Source organism: Neomonachus schauinslandi, chromosome 1, assembly GCF_002201575.2.
Source record: "Neomonachus schauinslandi chromosome 1, ASM220157v2, whole genome shotgun sequence".
Taxonomy (NCBI): domain Eukaryota; kingdom Metazoa; phylum Chordata; class Mammalia; order Carnivora; family Phocidae; genus Neomonachus; species Neomonachus schauinslandi.
The window spans coordinates 175,365,105-175,388,876 of NC_058403.1; the positions used below are offsets into that span (position 1 = coordinate 175,365,105).

Sequence of the window (23,772 nt, forward strand, 5' to 3'; positions counted from 1 at the left end):
TCCTAGAGTCTCCGGGCGCCAGCCCAGCAAGCTCCTGGGACCACTGCTGCCGGCAGCCACAGGACGCTGGCTTTTTGGCCCTTTCCTTCCCCCAGGGCCCCGAGATCTTGTTTTTAGGAGATCTACTGGCCAGATGTGCACACAGCTCTTCATTTTCTCTCTGGAGAATCTCTGCCCCAGCTGTGCCAAAACTTAACATAAGCCTGATTTAAATCCTACACGACCTTTTCTTGGCAATACCCCTCTTTAAAGGGCTCTCGTAACAGGGGCCATAGCAGTGCTTTAGAAAAGAGAGAGAATCAGAACATTTCCCAACCTCTTATCTTTCTACCTTTGGTTGATGGATGCCGTAGACAGATTTCTCTACCCCAGGCTAACTTTGCTTTGTAGTTTGTTCCAGTGCCTCTTGAGGGTCCAGTTGGAACAGGGCCACTGTGTATGACTGTGCGTAGGATGAGTCTGGCAGGGCTTGTACTGCTGTGGACATTAATGTTCTTTGGGGTACAGGCTACGTAGCTACATGTGGAGGCCCTGAATCTGGAAGCAAGAGGGAAGAGGAGGGAGAGAGGAAGGATAGCTGCATTTTTACTGTCTAATTCCCATTCCCCTGAGAGCTGGAACCTTGTCTTTGTGTTTATTTCTGGATCTCTAGTACCCTGAGCAGGCCCTTGGACAGTATTTGCTGAATGAATGATTTAATACTGAAGGCCAGGAACAGTGCTGGGGATACAGTGAGGAGAAGATTGACCAGACTCCTATCCTCCTGAAATCTTCTAATGGGGGGATAGACAGTAACCATGTAAACAATAAATAAGATAATTTCAGATAGTGACAAGTGAAGGAAAGGATAGGATGACACGAGAGCCGGGGGAGGGCGGTATTACTTTGGTGAGGATGCCCAGAGAAGGCCCCTTGGAGGAGGTGACATTTGCAGAGTGTTGAATGGTTGAGAAGTGTACTGTAAATGCAAAGACTCAGAGTTCTAGAAATGGAAGGAAGTCTGCTGTGTGGCTTGGGGGATTCGAGCCAGAACGGGAAGGTAGGAGGTGAAGGTGAAGTGCAAGACAGGGGCTGGATTGTGCAGAGCTGTGAGCTGTGGAAAAAGTCTGGGTTTTTTCTCAGTGCAGTTAGTATTTTGAAATGCCTGTGGTTCTTTTAGTCCATTTATCCTTTGAAATGTAGAGATACCTATAGAAACTCCCAGATTATATCCCACTTGTGACCTTATAGCTGGTCCGGGTGAAATAATGAAGCGGCACATTTTAATCCCTATTTTTTTCTTTTTATTGCTGTGGCCAAGTAAGGAAATGGCAGGGGAGGGAGGATAGGTCTTCTCAGTAGGAAGGCGGCCAGGGAGTAACAGGGAACAGCAGCTAACTTTATTGAATGTATCAAGCCCTGTACTTGATGCGTTACTCATATATTATTTCATTTAATCCTCATCACAGCCTGTGGTAGACAGAATGAATTTGCTCCTTTCCACCCCATTCCCCAAGATGTCTGTGTGCCAGTCCCTGGAGCATGGGAACATGTCACGTTACATGGCAGAAGGGACTTTGCACGTGTGATTAACTTAAGGATCTTGTGATGGGAAGATGATCCAGCATGATCCTGGTGGGTCCTGTCCAATCACAGGGTCCTTATAAGGAGGAGGTAAGAGAGTCAGAGTGGAAAAAGAGAAGGCCATGTGATGATGGAAGCCAAGGGAGGAACGGCATTGTCATGGGGGGCTACCAGCCAAGGAATGAGGCAGCCACCCTCCAAGATGGAAGAAGCAAAGCAAGGGATTCTTTCCTAGAACCTTGAGAAGGAACCAGCCCTGCCTTCCCCTCATTTTAGCCTAGTGACACTGGCTCTGGACCTCGGAGCACCAGAATTAGAAGAGGATACGTTTGTGTTGTGTTAAGCCACTAAATTTGTAGTAACTTGTTACAGCAGCAAGAGGTGAGTAGTACCCAGCCCCATGATGGAGGTGTGATCAAACACGTTCACAGAAAGGAAGCTGAGGTTCAGGGAGGCTGCGCAGTTAGACTGGAGCAGTCTTTGTCTGACTGCACAGTCACAGTTTCTCTGCTGCATCAGGCTGCTTTCAGAAATGTGTGTGTGTGTGTACAACATGTATGTACATGCAGAGAACTCCTTGGGGCAAGGAGGAAAGGAAGTGGGTGACTCAGGGGTGCTGGGGAGAAGGACTTGGGGTCCGTGGGCAGGAAACGACTGTAGTAGTCATCTAGCTGAAGTGAGTCCTGTGCATACAGTACAACTCGACTTCTTCCCCAAGAGCCTACGTCAGCACACAGCTATGTGCCTGGAGGAAGTAATTTCAGGCGGGCGAGAGTAAGGAGGAGAGGAAGGGTCCAGGTTGTCCTGCTTGGGGAAGAGATGTTTCTGATGGATTAAAGTGGAGCTCTGAAAGCATTTTCCCACGGAAACATTGCTGCGGGGTTGTTAAACTCTTTGTATTAAGAGTACTCTATTTAAAGTTTATTATGAATTGAATAAACTTGTGGGTTACCATGAGCATGTAACTACTATTTATAATAGTATTTCTATAGGAAAATACGTTCTTAATTTCCCAAAAGTGATTGTAAAGGAACTTTTGGAATGTAAAATTTTATTTGGGGACCACCAGTAATCAGGTTTCTGCCTCGAATGTTTGTAGTTAGAAGTATTAACATGTTCTGGATGTGACTTCTACAAAGTTCTGTGGACCCTTTCGCAGTATTAGAATGTACTTAGATTAAACGTTGATACTACTTGAGCTAAATGGATTGTGGTAGGAACAAGAGAGTTTTTTTTTTTTTTCCCTTAAGGCACAAATTTTGATTGTGTGTGTGTTGCGGGAAGCGGGGTAGTGTGTATCCTAGTGTCCTTGGTTCCTTCAGTTTAGCTCATTTCCTTATAGGGAGTTTACCTTAAAGCTCTCAACTCTAAGCCGAATTATTAGGCACTAACCTGTCTGTTCCATTTACAAATCTTGTTTTCAGTTTGACTTCACTCTGTCAAGTTATTTCCCGTGATTTCTTTTAGTTAAAGAAATTTAGTTAATACTGTTGAAAGGTTCTAATTCCATACTTCTCAATTGTGGTCAGTAACTGGAATGGGGAGGTTGAAGGAAAAAAAAGGTGTAGCTTCAGGAATATTATGCATTGTGTGAGGTTTCTTGGCTTCATAATTCCAACCAAAAGAAAAAAGCTGTATGGTATCCCAGACAATTTTCCTACTCTACCTGTTTTCTGTAGGAGTTGGCCTAGGACACATGCTACAATCTGTTTGTGTACATCCAGGTGAAGATTTTTATAGTAAAGTTGACTATTACTTAGGATTTTTAAATTTGGAAATGGAAAGTCATATACATTAAAATTGCCCTTAAAAATCTTAAATCTGCTTATAAAGTAGAATGCACACAGTTTTGTATATAAGTTTTATTTGGTAATCCCTATTGAGACCAGCTGAGTTAGACCTTAGGAAGAAACAAAAGGAAACTTTATGTGTAGATGTTCAAACCTCTGATACTCAAACCATTTTGCCTGTTAAAAGAAGATAATTTTCAGGGTGCCTGGGTGGCTCAGATGGTGAAGTGACTGCCTTCAGCTCAGGTCATGGTCTCCAGGTCTTGGGATCGAGCCCCATGTTGGCCTCCCTGCTTAGCAGGGAGTCTGCTTCTCTCTCTGCCTCTCGCCCCTGCTTGTGCTCTGTCTCTCTCTCAAATGAATAAATAAAATCTTAAAAAAAAGAAAAAGAAGACAATTTTCAGTGATACAGACTTTTATTTAACACTTCAGGAAGTGAACAGTCTCCATTCAGAGAATTACAAAATGGGACCAAAGGCAGAAAGCTTTTATAGGATAAAGAATAAAGAACAAGGGAGAGAAAGATAGGAAATATCTGATTGGCCAGATCATCCACCTTGTCTTGGGGGAGAAAGAACAAGGAAGAAAGTATAGCGCCCAAGGTTAGCTTGGCCTCTGGAGATTGGCTGACTGGATGTAGTACATTTCTGGTCAAGCAGAGATTTACAGGCACGTAAAAGTTACCTACATTTCTGTTTGCTAAAGTGGCAGGAGCACCTCCATCTTACTGTCTAGAAATTATTTAAATATGCTGTTAATACCTTGCAAATTCAATGGGGAAGAGATGAATTCAATGTTCCTGCTTGCTTGCACGGGGTTTATTGTGTTTTTTTTTTTATGATGAACTTTTATAGTTCTAATATCACTTTATTGTAAGGATTAAATGAGATAATGTATGTGAAAGCTTCCAGCAGGGCCTGGCAAGCAATAGGTGTTTAACAAACATTTGCTGGATTTGAATCGAAATGTCACAGGTAGTATGATCAGATGGTTCCTTTGTTTTGGCCTTTTGTGTAAAATTAGATTTTTCAGTGATGAAATGGGAGATATCAATTATTCTTTTTTTCCTGGGTGTTCTTAGGATGAATTGAGTGATGTTATTGATATTAAGGATCCAGATTTCACTCCTGCAGCTGAACGAAGGCAGAAACGCCTGGCTGCTGAGCTGGCCAAATTTGATCCTGATCATTATCTGTGAGTATTGAGTTTTTTGAGGATTAAATAATTGACTTGACATTGATTTGAAAATTTTTGGATGTCTTTTTAAGTATGCTAGGCATGTGGTTTTAGGATTCTAGAAATTAGTGAGGGCTCAGAACCTTAACTGACATTTGAATTAACCTACAAACTTATGCCTCTGTGATCTTTGTAAGATGTGCTTCTCAGTAGGTCATTCTGGCAACGGAGAACTCTTAATGTACTTCTTTGCCAGGCTTAAAAGTAGAACACCACATTCATGAGAATATTTTTAGTTCTTTTCAGTAGACTTTTTGTTGTAATTAACAGTATATGTAAATGAAAAGATGTTTCAATTTCTTTAAGAATTTGAATCTACATGTACTGCATTTCTTGGCTGATCCAGGGTTTTCCCAACACTTGATCTGTGAGCACCTGTAATTGAAGATCTGAGTCTAATTAACAAATAATTATTCATTGTGGTAGGGTATAAATAAATTCTAATTTTAAAGTTTTGCTGTATTTCCCATCTGCTTTAATTGTGTCTTTCGACATAATGCATCTCTGTCAGGCTTGTATTTGCCTAACAGACTTATCTAGTTAATGGAGAGGTAAATAATCACTTGAGACATTGTGATGTCTCTCATTGGCCATGATAGTAACACTTCTTCTAAGTAAGGGATTGTCACCTGGCCTCTGTGGATGCTAGACTGTCTTAGGATGTGAGTTGTATGTTGTTATAGGCCTCAATTATTATTCTTCCCAAGCTCTGGGCCAACAATTTCTAAACTGTTATATGTGCAGCTATAATCATCATAGTCCCTTATTTTATATAGTGCTTTCAGCTTACCAAGTGCTCTCAAGTGATTATTTAAATCAGTTCACAACATTTGGGGAAAGAAGGTTAAGGGACTTGCCCAAGGTCATACCACTACTAAGTGGCTCGGTTGGGACTTGAAAAGAGTCCTTCCATTTGTTATTTTGTATTTCCTTTTCATGTACACTATTTCAGTTTAACTGCTGTTGCTCTTGTGATTAACATTCTATCTCCTGTGACACAGTGGGAGACTAATTGGAATGGCAGAAATATATCTTGTGATGTGCAAATGGATTGAGTGATGTGTAGTGATAAGTGGTTGAACCATTCAACATCCTGGGGGGAACTGGGTAAGAGCAGGGTATGTTATATTTTGGAGGACATCTGAGAGATTCAGCTCCATTTACATTGCCATTTCTAATTACCTTTATCTCTCCAATTGTGGTTTTAAAGGTCCACTGAAGAGTAATTTGAAGAAACCTATTTAAAATCATGCCGAATATTTAAAGTGGGAAATTTCATTGTCAGCAAATTTCTCAGGCCAGCATGAAAACAGAATGAGCTTTACAAGACTAAAATTTCAAGTGGGAGGGAGCTTAATTAGAAGAACTGCCTATCTCTTCTCTTCTCAAACTGGAAGAATAACTATGGCCTGAGAGAATTCGGAAATTGGAATTTATACTTAGCAGTGCGATATTATATGCAGTCCTTATTTTTCTCCATCTTCTGTGTTTCTTTATCCAGAAGCTCATTTTCTTTCATAGTATGCATGAACTGTTCTTTCCATTTCTCAAGGAGTGGTTTAAATTTAGTCATGGGCAGGTCGGAGAGTGGAAGCCATGAGTAAAGGTTCTTTGTGACTTTTCCAGTAGCAGTGGGACTTGGGCTAATTGTCATTTTTCTGTTATTTCTTACTCATTTATATTAGCTGACTGACTCACCCAAATGTGCTAATAATAAATGAAGTGTAAGTAAAATTCTTTTAAATATTCAATTAAAATTTTTTTTGGCTCAGTGCTTTTTTAATTGTTCTTATTGGTTAATACAGTGGAAGAAAAAGTTTACTTCACTTTTTACCTACCTTGCAGGCAATGCATTGCATGTATTATATTATACATTTATGTACAAAAATGTAATGAACACAATTAATGCATAACATATGCTAGTGTGTACTATATGACACTTTCAAGTTGTTTGATTTAATCCTTACTGGTCATGATGTTTCCTTATAGTGTCAGGTTTTTTGGGATCTTGGAGAAAACCAATTTTAAATCCATCCCAAGGCAGAACACAGTGAGGTTAATTCATCATACAGAAAAATTCATACATTTCAAAGGCACATATAAATGACTTAGGATAATTACTATTTTTTAAATCTTTTGTTGTAAATTCTAGATGCCATTGTGTGATGTTTTTCCCCACTGTGTGTTTTGCAGCCCAGCAGAATACTGGGCATATAACAGATAATCCATAAACACGTATTGTTTTTTATTATCTTTTTTTCTCTATTTGTAACTAACTCCTCTTGGATATTATTATTTTTACACTACAGTTTGTCGAAGGCATCCTGAAACATTGTTTAATAGGCCTTCCTGTTTTGCTTATCATAGCAAAGTTTTCGTATTTCTCTTGCCGAGAGTGTGTTTTTTTTTTTTTCCTTCCCCAGGTAAATTGTTTTTTAATTGTTGGCATATCCTTTGCCTTAACCAATTCATAAAATCTGCCTGTTTCCTTCTTTGGGAGAAAAATAGAAGAATTTAGTCAACACTCTAAATACTGTGAGATAAGAAGGTACAAAAATGATAGTAGCATTTGGGGTGCTGTTTGAACTTTTCAGTAACTGTACATTTGTTAGTTTGGTATACTGATTAGGCTTTTGGATTGACTGAGGAACCTGAAGACTATAAGTAGGGGAAGAGGGTCACCTGCTCCCAACATGGCTCTTTATTCAAAATGGCAAGCTTAGGAAAAAGCATTAAAATTTCATCTATTCATTCTTTCACATGTGCCCTTGCTTGTTCAGCAAATACTTGTTTGGATGAACTGCATGCCAGGTAGTGTCACAGACACTGAGGATTAGAGTGAATATGACAAGGTCCCTTCGCTCATGGGGCTCCTGTTCTAGTGGGGAAACAGACAATGTTGTGATTGTTGAGAAGTGCTCTGAAGAAAAGCCACATTGTTAAGGGTTTGGAGAGCGACAGGGTATTCACTGACTCCTCTATCGCAACATGTCCAAAATCGAGCTCATCGTTTTTACCTGCAAAGTCTTTTCTGAATTTTCTCTTTGGCAGAGTGTACCATTTTTCATGCCAGTCACCCAGAGTAGAAACCTGGGATTTATCTTTGACTTCTTTCTTACCCCAACACTTCTAATCTATCCTGAAGTGATTAAAATTTCCATTTATCTCTTTACTGTTTGCTTTACTCAGTCTCTTTCTGGTCCTCCCTTTACCGCTGCATCCTAAGGATTCTAGCTTCTAGCTGTAGGTCAGATCCATCCACTTCACTCTATGTCCTTGGCTGCTACCCTCTTCTAGGCCTCCATGATTCCTGTGCCTCGAGGCTTGTTCCTTTAGACCATTTTCCAGACTGCAGTGACACTGGTATTCCAAGACACACCAATTTCAGACCCGTATGTAAAAGATTTTAAGTGGTCAGTTGTTTTTAGGGATAAAAATCCACTAGGATTTTTTGACATGGCTTACAATGTTGTTGTCACTACAACATAATATTTTCAGCTGTTCTCAGCTTTTTTTTCCCCCCTTAATTGCGACTTCTTGTTTCCTTGCCTTTGCTAACTGTTCTTTCAGCTCAGAATGCTCTCTCCCACCCTTCTTAGTCCAGTTAACTGTTAATTATCATCGGCTATTGGCTTAGATAGTCTTTTCTCCAGGCACCTTCCCTGCTGTCCCAGTTTCACTTTGCCATAGATGCTTGTACTGTTAGGTCATAGCAATTACATAGCACTTGCATTGTGATTGTTGGACTCTCCCATGGCGCTGTAAGTTCCGTACGGACCATGACCGCCTCTGTCTTGTCAGCCGTGTAATCCCACTGCCCAAAATGGAGTTGGAGCGGGGCGAAGAGTATAGTGCTTTTTGTTGACTTAGTTAGCATTTTATCCATTTACTCCTATTACTTATCTTTTTGAAATCTTTCTCATGCACGTGACAAAATTGATATTGAGAATTACTATTTCAAGATCATTGCTATTCAGTTTTGTCCAATATGTACTTTATTTCCTCAGGCATAAAAATGGAATGTTTATATTGGTTAATAGCTTGGATTCTGGAGTAAGACTTAATTGGTTCAGATCCTGGCCATACTTCTTACCAGTTCTTTGACTTTGGCCATGTTATACAAATTTTCTGACCCTGAATTTCTACTGATGTAAAATGGGAGTATTAATAGTTCCCCCTACCCCTGGGGGTGGTGTGAGGATTCAAGGAAATAATGGGTGAAAACCATTCAGTGCAGTGCTTGGCACATATGGAGAATTCTGTGAGTTATCTGTGATACTTCTTTTTAGAAAGATTTCACTATCTCAGTTGAAGGAAAAGATATTTCAGATCATAAAACTTTCAGCTAGAAAATCAATTTATGAAATCAGCCAATTCCTTGAGTTTCTAATTAACTGAAATATAAATGAATTTTTCACCCAGAGTTTTTGTCACTCTCTTCCTGTGAATACAGAGGTTTCAACTTTGAATGCAGGGTTGTAATTTCTGAATGAATGTCCTCCAGGAGTATAATTTGAATGTAACAGTTATTTTTCAAGTTAAAACTAAGTAAGTAGGGGCACCTGGGTGGCTCAGTCGGTTAAGCGTCTGCCTTTGACTCAGGTCATGATCCCAGCATCCTGGGATCGAGCCCTGTCTCGGGCTCCCTGCTCAGGGGGGAGTCTGCTTCTCCCTATGCCCCTCTCCCCACCCCCACCCCCCGCTCATGCTCTCTCTCTTGCTCTCTCTCTCTCTCAAATAAATAAAATGTTTAAAAAAACCCTGAGGAAATAAAGTGCAGTATCGAGCCCTGTGTCGGGCTCCCTGCTCAGGGGGGAGTCTGCTTCTCCCTCTGCCCCCCCCCCCCCCCCCGCCCCCTGCTCGTACCCTCTTGCTCGCTCTCTCTCTCTCAAATAAATAAAATGTTTTAAAAAACGCTGAGAAAATAAAGTGCAGGATCGAGCCCTGTGTTGGGCTCCCTGCTCAGGGGGGGGGATATCTGCTTCTCCCTCTGCCCCCCCCACTTGTGCTTTCTCTCTTGCTCGCTCTCTCTCAGATAAATAAAATGTTTTAAAAAAAAAAACCTGAGAAAATGAAGTGCAGGAAAATTAATTTTCTGTTCTTTACAAAGGTTGCTTTTTTTCTTTTTCAATAGTTTTAAGCAAAGGAACTATTAAAGTTAGCAGAGCTATGAAAGAAATTGCATCTTGGTAGAAAGTATGAAGGCACATGCTAAAAAATGTGTATGTGTGTTTATGTGTAGCCTTTTTGTGGGTATGCAGTATCCTGTGTTTTCTGTTGATATGTTTACTTTTCTTTGCTTGGTGGACTTAAAAGTTTCTTTCCTTTATTGTAACCTTACCGGAATAGGTGGTACTTACAAACCTAGCCCAGGTTCCATGCTTCAGTCCATTGTGTGTTCAGATTTGCTTTACCCCATGCCACTGCCGTACATGGGATGGGCTTTCAGGGGAGGACTCTTTTCTGTACCTTGTTTCTGAAGAGAGCAGAAACTATCCCTTTAGTCAGATGCGTAGTTTTCACTTTATGGTGATTAGTAACCACAAAAAAGTAAATACAGTGCTCGTTTCCTTGATCTGTACTTTGAGTTAATAATCTGTATTTCTAGTACAAATGTGATGAATTAAGATAAAATTTTAAAAAACCAAAACTAGCCCAGTTCTATGTAACATGCTCATTCACTGTTTTCTTTCCAGAGCTGACTTTTTTGAAGACGAGGCTGTTGAACAGGTTTTGAAGTATAATCCTTGGTGGATTGATATATATTCAGAAATGATGGCCTCTTTGGGAAAGAGTCAGGAGCAAGAAAATCATGCTGCATTAGGTAAGAAACTCAAAATTAGTTTCATTTGTTGACCATCTTCCCTGTTATAAGCATACGATTCTAATTGCCTCATAGAGGGAAGATACTATTTTGGTTTGTTAATTTTGGAAATGTAGTCTTTATCCCCGACTGGAAAATGCCACTCAGTGATTAGACTTGTCTTGGAACAGTCTTTTGAAGTATGCTTTACTTTTGAGTCATTGGGGTCCTTTTTAAAATTTTTATTTTTATTTATTTTTATTTTTTTAAAGATTTTATTTATTTATTTGAGAGAGAGAGTGAGAGAGAGAAAGAGCACAAAAGGGGGGAGCGGGAGAGGGAGAAGCAGGCTTCCCGCCGAGCAGGGAGCCCGATGCGGGACTCAATCCCGGGACTCCAGGATCATGACCTGAGCCGAAGGCAGTCGCTTAACCAACTGAGCCACCCAGGCGCCCCTAAAATTTTTATTTTTTAAGTAAATATAGGGACATGAACACACAGGACATTTGTAGTAGTTAAGTAATCTGCTTGAAAGATCTGAACATTTAGGGGCACCTGGGTGGCTCGGTTGAGCATCTGACTCTTCGCGTAGGCTCAGGTCATGATCTCATGGGTCGTAGGATAGAGCTTCCTCTTCTGGCCCCGTGTTCAGTAGGGAGTCTGCTTGGGGATTCTCTCCCTCTGCCCCTCCTCCCACTTGCATGCTTGGGCATGTGTGCACACACACACTCTCAAATAAATAAATAAATCTTTTTTTTTTTTTTTAAAGATTTTATTTATTTATTTGAGAGAGAGCACATGAGAGGGGGGAGGGTCAGAGGGAGAAGCAGACTCCCCGTCGAGCAGGGAGCCCGATGCGGGACTCGATCCAGGGACTCCAGGATCATGACCTGAGCCGAAGGCAGTCGCCCAACCAACTGAGCCACCCAGGCGCCCCTAAATAAATAAATCTTAAAAAAGATCTGAACATTCCTCTCTGGTACGGACATCTGAGTATTAGTAATGGTGGAAAAGATCTAGTTTTCATTCCCTTTGTTGAATGAATTTGATATGTCCTTCCCAATTTTTTCAGAATATTCTGTATGTTAGAATTTTAAGTTTTGGATAGATCAAGAATAGAAGGCCCATGTGTTCTGTCATTACTGATTTGGCTTTTCTTTCTGTATTAAAAATGAAATTTCAGTGTTTAAATGAAAGGAGTACACATACATATACATACATGAAGTGGAATATAGAATCTCCTCACTCCAAATTCCTCTTCCTGAAAGTAATCACTGTCAACAATTTTGGGGTGTTTGCAGTGCATTTACCCACATCTGAATATTTGCTGTAAGAAATTTATACACACAGACTCCTACACATTCTGTTCTTCCTTGCTTTCTCCAGTTTGTAGTCTATGTTGTACATCTTCCATATTGGTACTTAGGGCTCTACCTGAGCTTCAGTGCCTACCTAGTATACTGTTGTATATACAAGTGCACATTTGGGCTGTTTACTACCGATGGATCTTTGCATTGTTTACAGACTTCTGCAATGGCCTTCTTTGGCCACTCAGTCTAAAGTAGCTACAGGTCTGTTGCAGAACAGTATTTTGATTCTTTGTGTAGTAATGCAGTAGTCTGTCATTTGCTGTGTTTCCATTGTCTAGCATAGTGCCTGTTATAAGTACTCAGTAAATATTTATAGAATAAATAAATACTGCTGTCAATACTTCTGTAGTTCAGTTTTGTTAAGAGTTTAGGTGATTTCTCCCAGATTGAAAAATTGCTACTTTAATCTTTTATAATTGACTCTACTGCAGAAGAGAAACTCATTTATAAATAATGACTCTTGTTACATTGTTTTCAACAAATCCTTGGTTTTATATTTGATTTGAGTTTAAGACTCTTTCAGAGACTTCCCACTTTATATTGACAAATTTTCAGGTAGAGGATTGCTAACACAATTTAGATAGGTAATTATCTATGCAATGTAGATCTGTTTGGAAAGCTTGCTCACTCTGAAATCATCAAGGTTATCTAGTGGTCTGAATCAGTTTCCCCAATTTCCGTGCAGTATTTTAATGAGGTGGTGTGGGTGGAAATTGGTGGTTGTGCAGTTTTCTGTCCACAAGGGTGAGCTAGTTGCCCTAAAAATCAAGAAAAGGCATTCCCTTTGATTTAAATTCTAACTCGCTCTTCTTTGATCAATTGTAGCTTGTTCTAGGTCCTGTTTCCTGTGAGAGCCAGCCTTTGAGTTAGGTTAGTTCTGTGTGTATAATTTTAACAGAAGATTAAGCCAGGTCATTGCTTTAACCACTGCCCCTTCTATCCCTTCATCTACATCCAACCCAAGGCATGTACCCCAACTGGTGCTTAAGGAACAGTCATAGTCTACTAAGCTAGTATGGTGATTCATTTTAAAAGCCACCTTTTAAAATTCCAAGGACATGTGATGTAAAGTAGAAGAACTCAAGCTCTGTGTTGTTGTACAGAGAGTACCTTTTCCACATGTGCCAAGTATAGGGTTAAGGATGGGATAGAAGCTAAAGATGGGGCCCAGGCGTTAATGCCTTGCTCCACCACAGGCTAGTTGTGTGATCTTGCATCTTTGCTGGGTTGCTGCCTACCTCATAGAGTTGTCTTGATGATTGAATGAGATGATGTACTTAAAATCCCTAGCATATTGGAAATGTTAAAGATTATTATTGTAGAGTAAAATCATTGGCAGGAGAGCCAGGAATTGAATGGCTTCTCTGTGAAATCAAGATTGTTGTACATTTATAAAACTTTGAGGGGAAGGTTTTTTGTTAATGAGATTTTTCTTCCTTCCCCCCGCCCCACCCCATTCAAGTATTTGAGACACCTAGAATTGGGAAAATAAGTTGAAGTGTGTCAAACCAGATTACAATATGGGAGAAAGGGAATCAGCGAAGAAATAAACCTTGAAGTCCTCAGCCTACTCAGGGAGCATGCTACTGTTGGATTTTCCCCTCCACTTCCTCTTTGTTCTGTGCCTCCCAGGTCTCCTTCCTTTCTGTGTCACGCCGTTTGGATGTTTCTCTTTTGTGCTCCCTCATCAGCCGTTGCCAGGCAGATAGAACAGGGCAGGTGAGGGCTTCCCTTTGATTCATCCTCGTCATAAAATAGTAAGCTAGATTGTTTCGAATTCCAGATAAGGCTTCGATGGTGAACTTCGCTCCCTGTCTCTGCCTCGGTTGTGATTCCTGTCATTTTCATTGTAGCCCTGAGTTATAACATGGAGACTTTTATTAACATCTTCAGTAATGATCCCAGTCTTCCTCCCCCGAAGGCTTGTAAATGGAAGTGTTAAAACGCTGTGCTCCCGGTGAGCTCTGGTTTCATGAGGACGGACTTACCACATTTCCCATGTTGTGTTTCAGCGGTTAATCTCAGCCCAAGAATCTTGGCACATGGTTGCTTGCTGTGACACCACATAACATTTTTAGTCCGTGAACTTCCTAGCAGGGACATCCTGTTTGGCCCCCCTGAGGCCGTCAGTGTTTGTAGAGCTGTCAGTGTCAGCTTTGAACGTTATAGCCCTGCAGGGCTACCCATTTAGGCGAAAGGTTTGAATGCAACACATTTTCTTCTGGTTCCCTTGATCGGTTTCCAGAAAGTATACAATACAATCGACAGATTAGCATTCCTCTCCCAGATCAGAGATTGTTTAATTGTTGACCCATGGAAGACAGAGATATTTGGGAGGGGGATTAAGAGAGAAGGAATGATTTAAAAGTAACAAAACTAGAAAATGTTCTAAGTGAAGTAAGAAGGTCACTTCCCATTTTGATGGGAGCCCCTTTGCAGTCGTCAGACATATTGATTGGGGTTTTTAATGTTGGGAGGTGGTCCTGGGCCATTTGCATCATGCTTGGGCACCAGTTTCTTCCCCAAATGAATTGAGCTTTCAGCTGCCTTTGTTTGACTGTAGATTATTTATAGAAGTATAATTAACCGAAATGTTGTCAACTATATAGCAAAGCTGCTTTGTAGTGTAGCAAAGTCATACAAATGCTTGACAAATGTTACTCATGGTGGCAATCATCCAACTATTGTTGGCACTGCATCTGTACTTCTTCCCATTGCTGCTGCTTGGTTAGACCTGATTGTGTGCAAACCTCCCCAAGTTCCCCTTTGGCTGATACGATTTACAGCTCCAATAAAAAAAGGCCTTGGGGAGCTCAGACTTTTGGTTTCTCTAGTGATTTCCTATTTTCTTGATATTGTTATTTATCATCTCTGGTTTCTTTGCTTGAATTTCAGAATTTGTATCTGTGTATTTATCAATGAACTTTTTAGGCCAAAATGGGACTTGAAAACACTCAGAGAAAGGTGGTATGTTTTAAGGAAAGGCTAGGGGCACCTAGCTCCAAGAATTCAGAAGAGGACGTTCCAGTAGGCTTTTCTTACAGATACAGTCCCCGACGGTGACCTGTAATGTGGGAAAGCCCTTACTTGTGGGTGATAGAACATGAGAACCTGTAGTTCCCAGGTCAGCCTTTACAAATTATTCAGCATATATACAGATGTGATTACTTAAGAATGAAGGAGTGAACATTTAGATGAGTTAATGTGTTATTAAGTGGTTCTGGGCATGCTTACCTTCTGATTTAGAATTATCTGGAAGCAGAAGTCCTTATTAGTCAACTAGGATAAAGGCTTTTCTCAAGTGTGATAATATCATCATGAACACCTGGCACTTTCTTATTAGCTAAAGTAATGAACATCTCAAAAACGACACCTTGGGGAATATTGTCTCAAACTTTATGAAATACTAGGGGACTTAAAATACTTTGTTAGGTGTTCTTTCTTCGGCAGTGAGTATGTGCCTTCTTAAATTTTCCTTACATCAGATTGCTTTAATTGAACGGAGAGCTTCTATTTAAATTAAAGGATCTTCATATGAGCCCTTTAATGAGACATTCAGTACCTATTTTATCTGTCTTAATTAATTTTGTTTGCAAATGTCAGTCTTTAAAAAAGACTTTACCGGACACCTACCTGCATTAAGTTTGAAAGTATCCACATTTCTGGGACATCTGCGTGGCTCAGTTGGTTGTGTCCTAACTCTTGATTTCAGCTCAGGTCATGATCTCACGGTCCTGAGATGGAGCCCGGCTTCGGCCTCTGTGCTGGGCATGGAGCCTGCCTGAAATTCTCTCTCTCCCTCTCCCCCTCCCCGCTTTCTCCCTCTCCCCCTCCCCACTTTCTCCCTCTCAAAAAAAAAAAAGTACATACACATTTCTTTATGGCCAGCAAATTACGTAAATGCATTCTCATAGTTATTTGTCATTTATGTAAGCAACACTTGTGCAAATTTATTTCCTTTATCTTCTTAAACTTTTTAATCATAAGATTTCTAACATCATTGAAAAAATGATTACATATATATATTTCAAGACCTGTATTTTTGCATTAAGTAAATTTTAATGAGTTAAAGGAGTATTGCTTCTAGTAATTTCCAGTAACTATATTTAAGATTCTTTCCCCCAGAGGATAGACTGTAAAACTGCTGGAAGGAAGCCTTTAAACAAAAAGAAGCCATGTTAAGGGGAAGGCTCCTAAGGACTGAAGTGGGTTAGGGAACTCTGTGAGAAGGGGCCAGCATGTGTCAGTAATCATATTCTGTCTCTTCTGGCTTTTACCCAGTTGTGAGGAGCAGAAGGGCAGTTTTTGTTGAGCAGAGATAGAAACGGATGGGGTAGCTAGCTATCGAGAGGGTGATCTGGGAATATTATAAAGGCAATTTAGGGGCGCCTGGTTGGCTCCATTGGTAGAGTGTGTGATTCTTGATCCCAGGGTCATGAGTTTGAGCCCTACGTTGGGCGTGGAGCCTACTTAAAATTAAAAAAAAAAAAAAAGGTGATTTAATAATTTTTGGACTCCTAAAAGTTAGCATCACAGCCAGCCAGGTGTCTTTGGTTAGTCCTCCTCCCCTGAGAGGCTTCTTGAGTTGGAGCTGGGCATAGGAGTGCTCAGGTAGTGACTGCCCTAGAGACTACCTTTTCTTTTCCTTCTTTGCCACTGGGTGTAGTCATGTGACTAAGTCCTGGGTGATGGGAAATGAGTGGAAGTGCTATGTGCGCTGGATCAGGTCTTTAGAAAGAAGGTGATTGCCATCTTACTCTGCTTTCCCATTGCTTAGAAAATGGTAAAAACCTGGAGCAGCTTTCTTAGATGCATAGATGGAAGTCATATGATGGGATACTGATGCTTCACCAGTCCTGGATCATTCACTCAGAATAGCGTGGGAGAGAAATATCTGTCTTATATAAGTCACTGTATTTTGGGTTCTTTTTGGTTAGCAGTTTAGCCTGTCCTTACCTAAATATAATGGGCAATTCTAAACCCTGGAGAAAGAGCCTTTTCAAGTTATTTTGGGATTAGGTTGATAGGAAGCCCTGGAACTGGAAGCTGGATGCTCCTCTTTATCAGGCTTAAAAACTTTTTAAGTGAATTTGAAGGTGATTGTCTGATAGGGCATGGAAGGAAAATTAAGGATTACTTTTCAAAATAAGAGATTAATAAAATTTTTATTCGGAAGTAACTTAAAAATACTGGATGGTTGAGTTTCTGTAGAAGTCACTCGAAGACAAGTAGTAGGCCATGTTTTACTTATACTAGCTAGGAACTGAGTACATGTATGTACTTATCTGTTAACTCTTTCTGTAAATCTTGCTTTAAGACAAGATGTATTTTACTTCGTATGTATGGTAACCGATAATGTTCGTTTTAATGTGAGAAAATAGATACTTGTTGGCTTGCCTGTATTGTAGACATCAAAGGAAACTTAGAATGAACTTCAGTCTTATACTTGCTTACCTTACCAGTGTAGACATAACCTTTTTTTTTTTTTTTTTTTAATCATTAGCGTTTATTCAGTACTTTAATTTTTTGGTCTGGGTAGCCAAACATTGGTCAGGATGGTATGTGAAAAGAAATAGATTTTCTCTCTCCTCTCGGTAACTTACTGGAAATGGGGGAAAATGTATTTACAAGTCACAAAAGCTGAAAATGCTTGGAAGTAATTTTTAGCAAGAAAAGCAGCACATCTATTTCATAAAGTTGGTGGTTCAGTACAGTGAGAAAAGATGGATTACTGACCAGACTGTGGTGGCACAATTAACTATTCATCTGGAATTAGCCGAAATCTTAAAATATGAAAAAGTAACTCTCAGATGGATTAAAGACTTATATATATATATATATATTTTTTAAGATTTTATTTATTTATTTGAGACAGAGAGAATGAGAGAGTGAGAGCACATGAGAGGGGGGAGGGTCAGAGGCAGAAGCAGGCTCCCCGCCGAGCAGGGAGCCCGATGCGGGACTCGATCCAGAGACTCCAGGATCATGACCTGAGCTGAAGGCAGTCGCTTAACCAACCGAGCCACCCAGGCGCCCTAAAGACTTATATTTTAAAAAGGAAACCGTAGGGGCGCCTGGGTGGCTCAGTTGGTTAAGCGACTGCCTTTGGCTCAGGTCATGATCCTGGAGTCCCGGGATCGAGTCCCGCATTGGGCTTCCTGCTCGGCAGGGAGTCTGCTTCTCCCTCTGACCCTCCCCTCTCTCCTGTGCTCTCTCTCATTCTCTCTCTCTCAAATAAATAAATAAATAAATCTTTATTAAAAAAATAAAAAAGGAAACCGTAAATCTTAAATGAGAGGGGCACCTGGGTGGCTCAGTCGGTTAAGTGTCTGTCTTCAGCTCAGGTCATGATCTCGGTCCTGGGATCGAGCCCACATCAGACTCCTTGCTCAGTGGGGAGTCTGCTTTTCTCTCGCCCTTTGCCACTCTCCCTGCTCTTGCGCATGTGCCCACTCTTTCTCTTTGTCTCTCTCTCAAGTAAATAAAAAAAAACCACACACAAAAAGAAAAGCTGAGAGGCTTCGTGTACAATTTAGGGGTTGGGGAAATCTTATCAAAGGCTGTAAATTCATAATCTGTTTTTTTAAAAAAAATGCACATATTTGGCTACACAAAAAATAACTAATTCATTGGCAAAAGATCCCACAGACAAAGTCAATGGGGATGTTGTAGATTTGGAGATATGACAAGGTGTCTTTCTATAACTGTGAGTTCTTAAAAATTGGACAAGACAAGCCATCCAATAGAAAAAAATGGGCAAAACACATTTAAATGGTTCATTCACAGGTTGCCAACAAACCTATAAAGTAATACTCAAAGTTTAGCATTTAGAAAAATACTAGCTGCAGTAACAGTGATCTATCATTGTATTAGATTTCTCTTGCAGTATAACAAATTACCACAAATTAGAAACTGTTCTAATTTGACTCAGTTTCCATGGCTCAGGACTCGGGCTTACTTAGCTGGGTCTTTGCTCAGGATCTTATCTGGCTGTAGATAAATTTGGCTATTCTTCTCTTTTCTTTTTTAGTATGTTTTGGTAGCTAAGTTCTTTTCTGGAGCTCACAGTCTTTTTCCAGGCTCACATGATAGCTGGCAGAATTCAATTCCTGCGGCTGTTGAACTGAGGTCCCCATTTCCTTGCTGACTGTCAGCCGGGGGCCACTGTCTGATCTCAGAGCCCCCCACAGCTTGCTGCCACAGAGCCCTCTTACAACATGGCATCATATTTCTTTAAAACCAGTGATGAGTCTCTGGGTCCAGTCTAATCTTACTGGGACATAATCATGGTAGTGACTGTCCCATCACCATTACCATATTCTTTTGGATAGAAGCAAGTCACAGGTTCTGCCCACATTCAAATGATGTGATTCAGTGGGTCTCATCTTAGAATTCTTTCTACCACAGTCACTTCCTATCTGTTAAACTGGAAACGAGTAGGAGAAGCTCTTAAATTTATAGCTGGGTGTGAGGGATGTGTGTAGGAAAGAGAACTTGTGTCCATGACCGTTAAAAAGAAGGAGAGTTGTACCCTCTAAATGAAGTATTTTTTTAAAACAGATGCACTTTTTAACCCAGTGAATCTACTCTTGGGAATCTATTTTATAGAAATAAAGCTTCAGTATCCAAGGACATGGGGTAAGGACATTTATGCAGCATTATTAACAGTGCAGAAAACTGGAAGCATAGTGGATGCCCATCAGTAGGGGGAGTGGTTGGATAGAGCATACTACACCATGGAATATTCTACTCCTTTACAAAAATTAGCTAAGTACCAGTTGACTTGGAGAGATTTGCCAGAGATCCTGAGTAAGGTAGGCTAGATGGAGAAAAATGATCTAATTCCTTGGCAGGGGTTGGGGTGGGTGAGGTCTAAATTCCCTTGTATATGTTTGTGTGTCTGTATAACATTATATGATAATAGAAATATGAAATGATATATACTAGATTTTTAATGTGGGGAAGGCTGTCAATGAAGATGGAGAAACGGTGACAAGCCAAAGAAGAAAAGACACACTGTTGAAAGGAACCATCCTCTTCCCTCAAGTTAAATATGTGTGATGTAACACTTTGTTTCTGTGTATAAAGAATATCAGTATACTTTGCCCTTACGTTGACTATTATATGGGAATATTCTTATTTCTTTGTGTAGAACTTTCAAAGTGGATAATGAATATCTACAGAGTGCTTTACTTGGCTATTATGTTTTCTGTTCTTGAACTGTCTTATCTTTATTTTAAAGTTAGTAGCTCCAGCATTTAGATGCCTTGAATACAGGACAGTGTAGCAAAAAAGGGGCATCTTGGAAATAAGAGATATTGTTTAGACATTTCTCCTTTATTTAGCTCTACTAGGGTTTGAGCAGATGCACAGCCCTTAGTAAAACTGTGAAGTCTAGTTTAAAAGTTCTTTCTATATTCAGAATTAAATAACTCCTATTTCAGTTTCTATAATCGAAGTTCTAATTTTGACAAATCCTCCACACTGGGGGTTTTACAAAACTGAATGGAACGTTTAATTTTTAAATGCATTTTTTTCCGTAGTGTCTTTTTCTGAAGAAGAGAAATACCAGCTACGAAAATTTGTCAATAAATCTTACCTACTGGACAAGAGAGCTCATCGCCAAGTGTACTACAGTTTGATTGATATCCTTCTGGCGTATTGCTATGAAACTCGTGTCACTGAAGGAGAGAAGAATGTAAGTGCCTGTATGTCTCTGCATGTTGGCATAAGTGACCAGACTAAATAAACTGTAAGGCATCACTCCTCCTGTCGAGAGTAAGAGCTGTTGTGATTAGTTATTCAGGGGGTGCTCCTGGCAGAGCTGCACATGTGTGTCGGTGGGGAGTACCAACGTGAACGCATAATGCTTGCTTGATTTTTTTTCTTCTCTCTGGGCATCAGTGTCTACCAAGTAGCGGAGTGAGGCAATAAAGCTGAGGGTAGAGAAAGGTTATCCTGAGCTCTCATCTCTTTAGGAGATGAGTTGGCCAAAGAAGAGAGCTGTTTCCACTTGACATTGACAAGAGGTAAACTTTACCATTCCCGTTTATAGCCTCTGTCCAAGCTGTCCATTAGCAGATGCAAGCTTTTTACAGAGAAAGGGAATCTGAGCATTTATCCGTAGGTGTCCCTTAATTTATACAGTAGGTATGCTTCTGAAAAAATTATATGTAAATCACATTTTTAAAAACTTGAGTCATATCTTTTTTTGCTATTGAAAGAAATCCTGTAAAAGTAAAGCCTTTTATAAAGTACATTATTTCTTAAATGATCTTTTTTTAATAATATAAAATTTGTTGTATCTCTTCTTAGCCCACATTTGATTTTGTAAATGAAGAGCTAAGCTTCTTTCTTACCTATATCAGTGATCGTATATTTAAAAAAGGCTGCAAAGCCAAAAAAAAGTCTTTCCAGTTAATGTGCCCCTGCAGCTGTTTATAATTGTACTTGCTCAAGGGTTATTTTCCAGCTGAGTATATGCTTTCCTTTTTTATAAATTGCACAGATAATTCATATCAGTATAAAAGGAAAAATACACATATGAAGAAAATAATTAAAACTTCCTGTAATCTCAGCCAATCAGAAATAGCTAGTGTTATGAGGAGATACATGTCTTCCAGTCTTTCATTGTGTACTTGTGTGTATGTGTATTTAAATTGGGTCGTGATGTATGTTATTTAATCTGCTTTTCTCAACATCGTAGCATTAGCATAGTATTAGGGTTATTATTTGGTATGTGCCAAATTTTCTGTTTTATGATTCTGAAAATTTCAAAGGTGACTCTTGAGATTTGCATTTGACTCTAAAATGAATATTAACGAGTGTATCAGGGGTATAATATAGCTGGAGATGGTTTTTGTTTCCACTCATCTTTTAAGGATACCATAATTGGAGAAAATATTTTCTTTGACAAAGAAAGTACTTCACATTATTGCTTAAGGAGATGAGTGAGGGTGTTTAGTTATGCTCGATAAAATTTACCATTTTTGATTCTTCGCATATTTGACATCATGAAGTCTTGCAACTTCAAGACCTCTAGAATGTACTTATTCTCTCACAAGCATTTTCTGAAAGGCCAAATTCTTGAGCAGCTTTTTAAGTGCCCCAGTCAGCACTTCAACATTATCTTTGAGTCCTTTGGCAGATTATTCACAGAATGTTTGGGAAGTAACTTAGTTGAGAAGGGACAGAAATTGAGGAAGCATCGCTTTGCTTTAATTTTTAGTTTCAAAGCCCCTGCTTATTTGCTCTTATGTTCTGTTACTCCTATCAGTGGAAGAGCTTTACTTTGTGAAATCCCAAGGAAAGTAGGCAGAAACTTGCCTTTGATAGCTTCTGCAAAGCAATTATTTTTCCTCAGTCATGATGCTTCTTAGTTCTATATGTCAATGCTACTGAGATACTAGTTGAATAAATGGGTATATTTGCTTTATTTTGGAATGACTTTACCTCTAAAATGACAATACTCTTTTCTCCAAAACAAATAAAGGTCGAATCTGCATGGAATATTAGAAAACTGAGTCCCACACTGTGCTGGTTTGAGGTATGATTTTCAGTTCCAATTTTTTAGATTTTGTTTAAAAAGTGATGTTTCTGTTGCCATTCATTTTGGGTAATTCAAGTAATTACTTGACTTTTTAAAAGTGGAAACTTTGTTATACAAGTGTTTTTTCCATCTTTTTAATAAAATTTTGATTGCATTTGTAACTCTTCTGCTAATCATAGTATACGAATGAAGCTAGGTAGGGTGTTGTGGAATTTGGGAGAAGGAGAACACACTTTGGAGGAAGAACCACACATGGTCTGTTGGGGGAGCAGGTAGGGTGGAGTTAGAGCCTGTTTGTAAGTTGGCATATATTGGGGCTCAGAGCTCAAAGTTGGGCAGCAAACCTAGGTGATAATTCTGCTAGCTGCCATTTCCTGACCACCAAGAACCGTGTTAAGCCTTTTATATATATTACCTCCCCTGTTCCTTCCAGTAAGTCTGTGAGAGAAGTATTATTGCTATTTTACAGATGAGGAAACTCCGATTATATAGTTTAAATAACTTATCTTAGGTCCTACAATTAGTATGGTCAGAGCTGATAACCCTTCTAGTATAGTAATCATTGTTTTTATATCTGTTTCATAGAAAATAGTTGTGTAAGTCTTATCAAAGGATGCTATTTTAAAATATACTAGCTCTGAACAAATTGTTGAACATCACAACAGTAATTAGAAACTTGAAGAATGTGTCATTTTAGGGGCATCTGGCTGGCTCATTTGGTGGGGCATATGACTCCTGATCTTGCGGTCATCTCTTCAAGCTCCACGGTGGATGTAGAGATTACCTTAAAAAAGGGGGGGGGGCGCGCCTGGGTGGCTCAGTTGTTAAGCGTCTGTCTTCGGCTCAGGTCATGATCCCAGGGTCCTGGGATCGAGCCCCACATCGGGCTCCCTGCTCATCGGGAAGCCTGCTTCTCCCACTCCCACTCCCCCTGCTTGTGTTCCCTCTCTCGCTGTGTCTCTCTGTCAAATAAATAAATAAAATCTTTAAAAAAAAGAGAGAAAGAAAGAAAAGCTAGCATTAAAAAATGTCAATTTAAATAGCTGATAATTGTATCATTAATTTAGTCAACTAGGTTTTTGGGTTTTTTCCCCAGTTTAAATCCTAAATACAGTAAGGTTAAGTTTTAAATCAGAGTTGTTTCATGGCATCACTTTGTTCAAACAATAGATGTGAACAGGAATTGAGACATTCAGCTTTGTCAGAGAATTTTGCTACTCCAAAGAATGTTCCGTGAACCAGCATCCTGGGCTGGGAGCTTGTTAGAAAGACAGAATCTCAGTCCAGACCCACTGAAGCAGAAACTGTAGCAAGGTCTCCAGGGATTCATATGCATATTAAAGATGGAGGATCACTGCTCTCTAGACTTCACTTGGGTTCTCCTTATTGCCATGATCAGCATATAATGGAGAAACTGGTTTTTGTAATGATTGCGTTGGTTACTTAGGTTGAAAACAAAGT

General features: G+C 39.7%; 1 protein-coding gene across 1 annotated transcript in view; it reads left to right on the plus strand.

Annotated features, from left to right (window-relative positions):
• The window catches only part of SHQ1 (SHQ1, H/ACA ribonucleoprotein assembly factor), a 98,742-nt gene that overhangs the window by 13,123 nt on the left and 61,847 nt on the right, over positions 1 to 23,772 (plus strand). The window contains exons 5-8 of the mRNA XM_021695044.1: positions 4,435 to 4,547; positions 10,286 to 10,413; positions 20,306 to 20,460; positions 22,255 to 22,308. Coding sequence (XP_021550719.1) covers positions 4,435 to 4,547; positions 10,286 to 10,413; positions 20,306 to 20,460; positions 22,255 to 22,308 — 450 coding nt within the window. The remainder of the gene's footprint in view (positions 1 to 4,434; positions 4,548 to 10,285; positions 10,414 to 20,305; positions 20,461 to 22,254; positions 22,309 to 23,772) is intronic.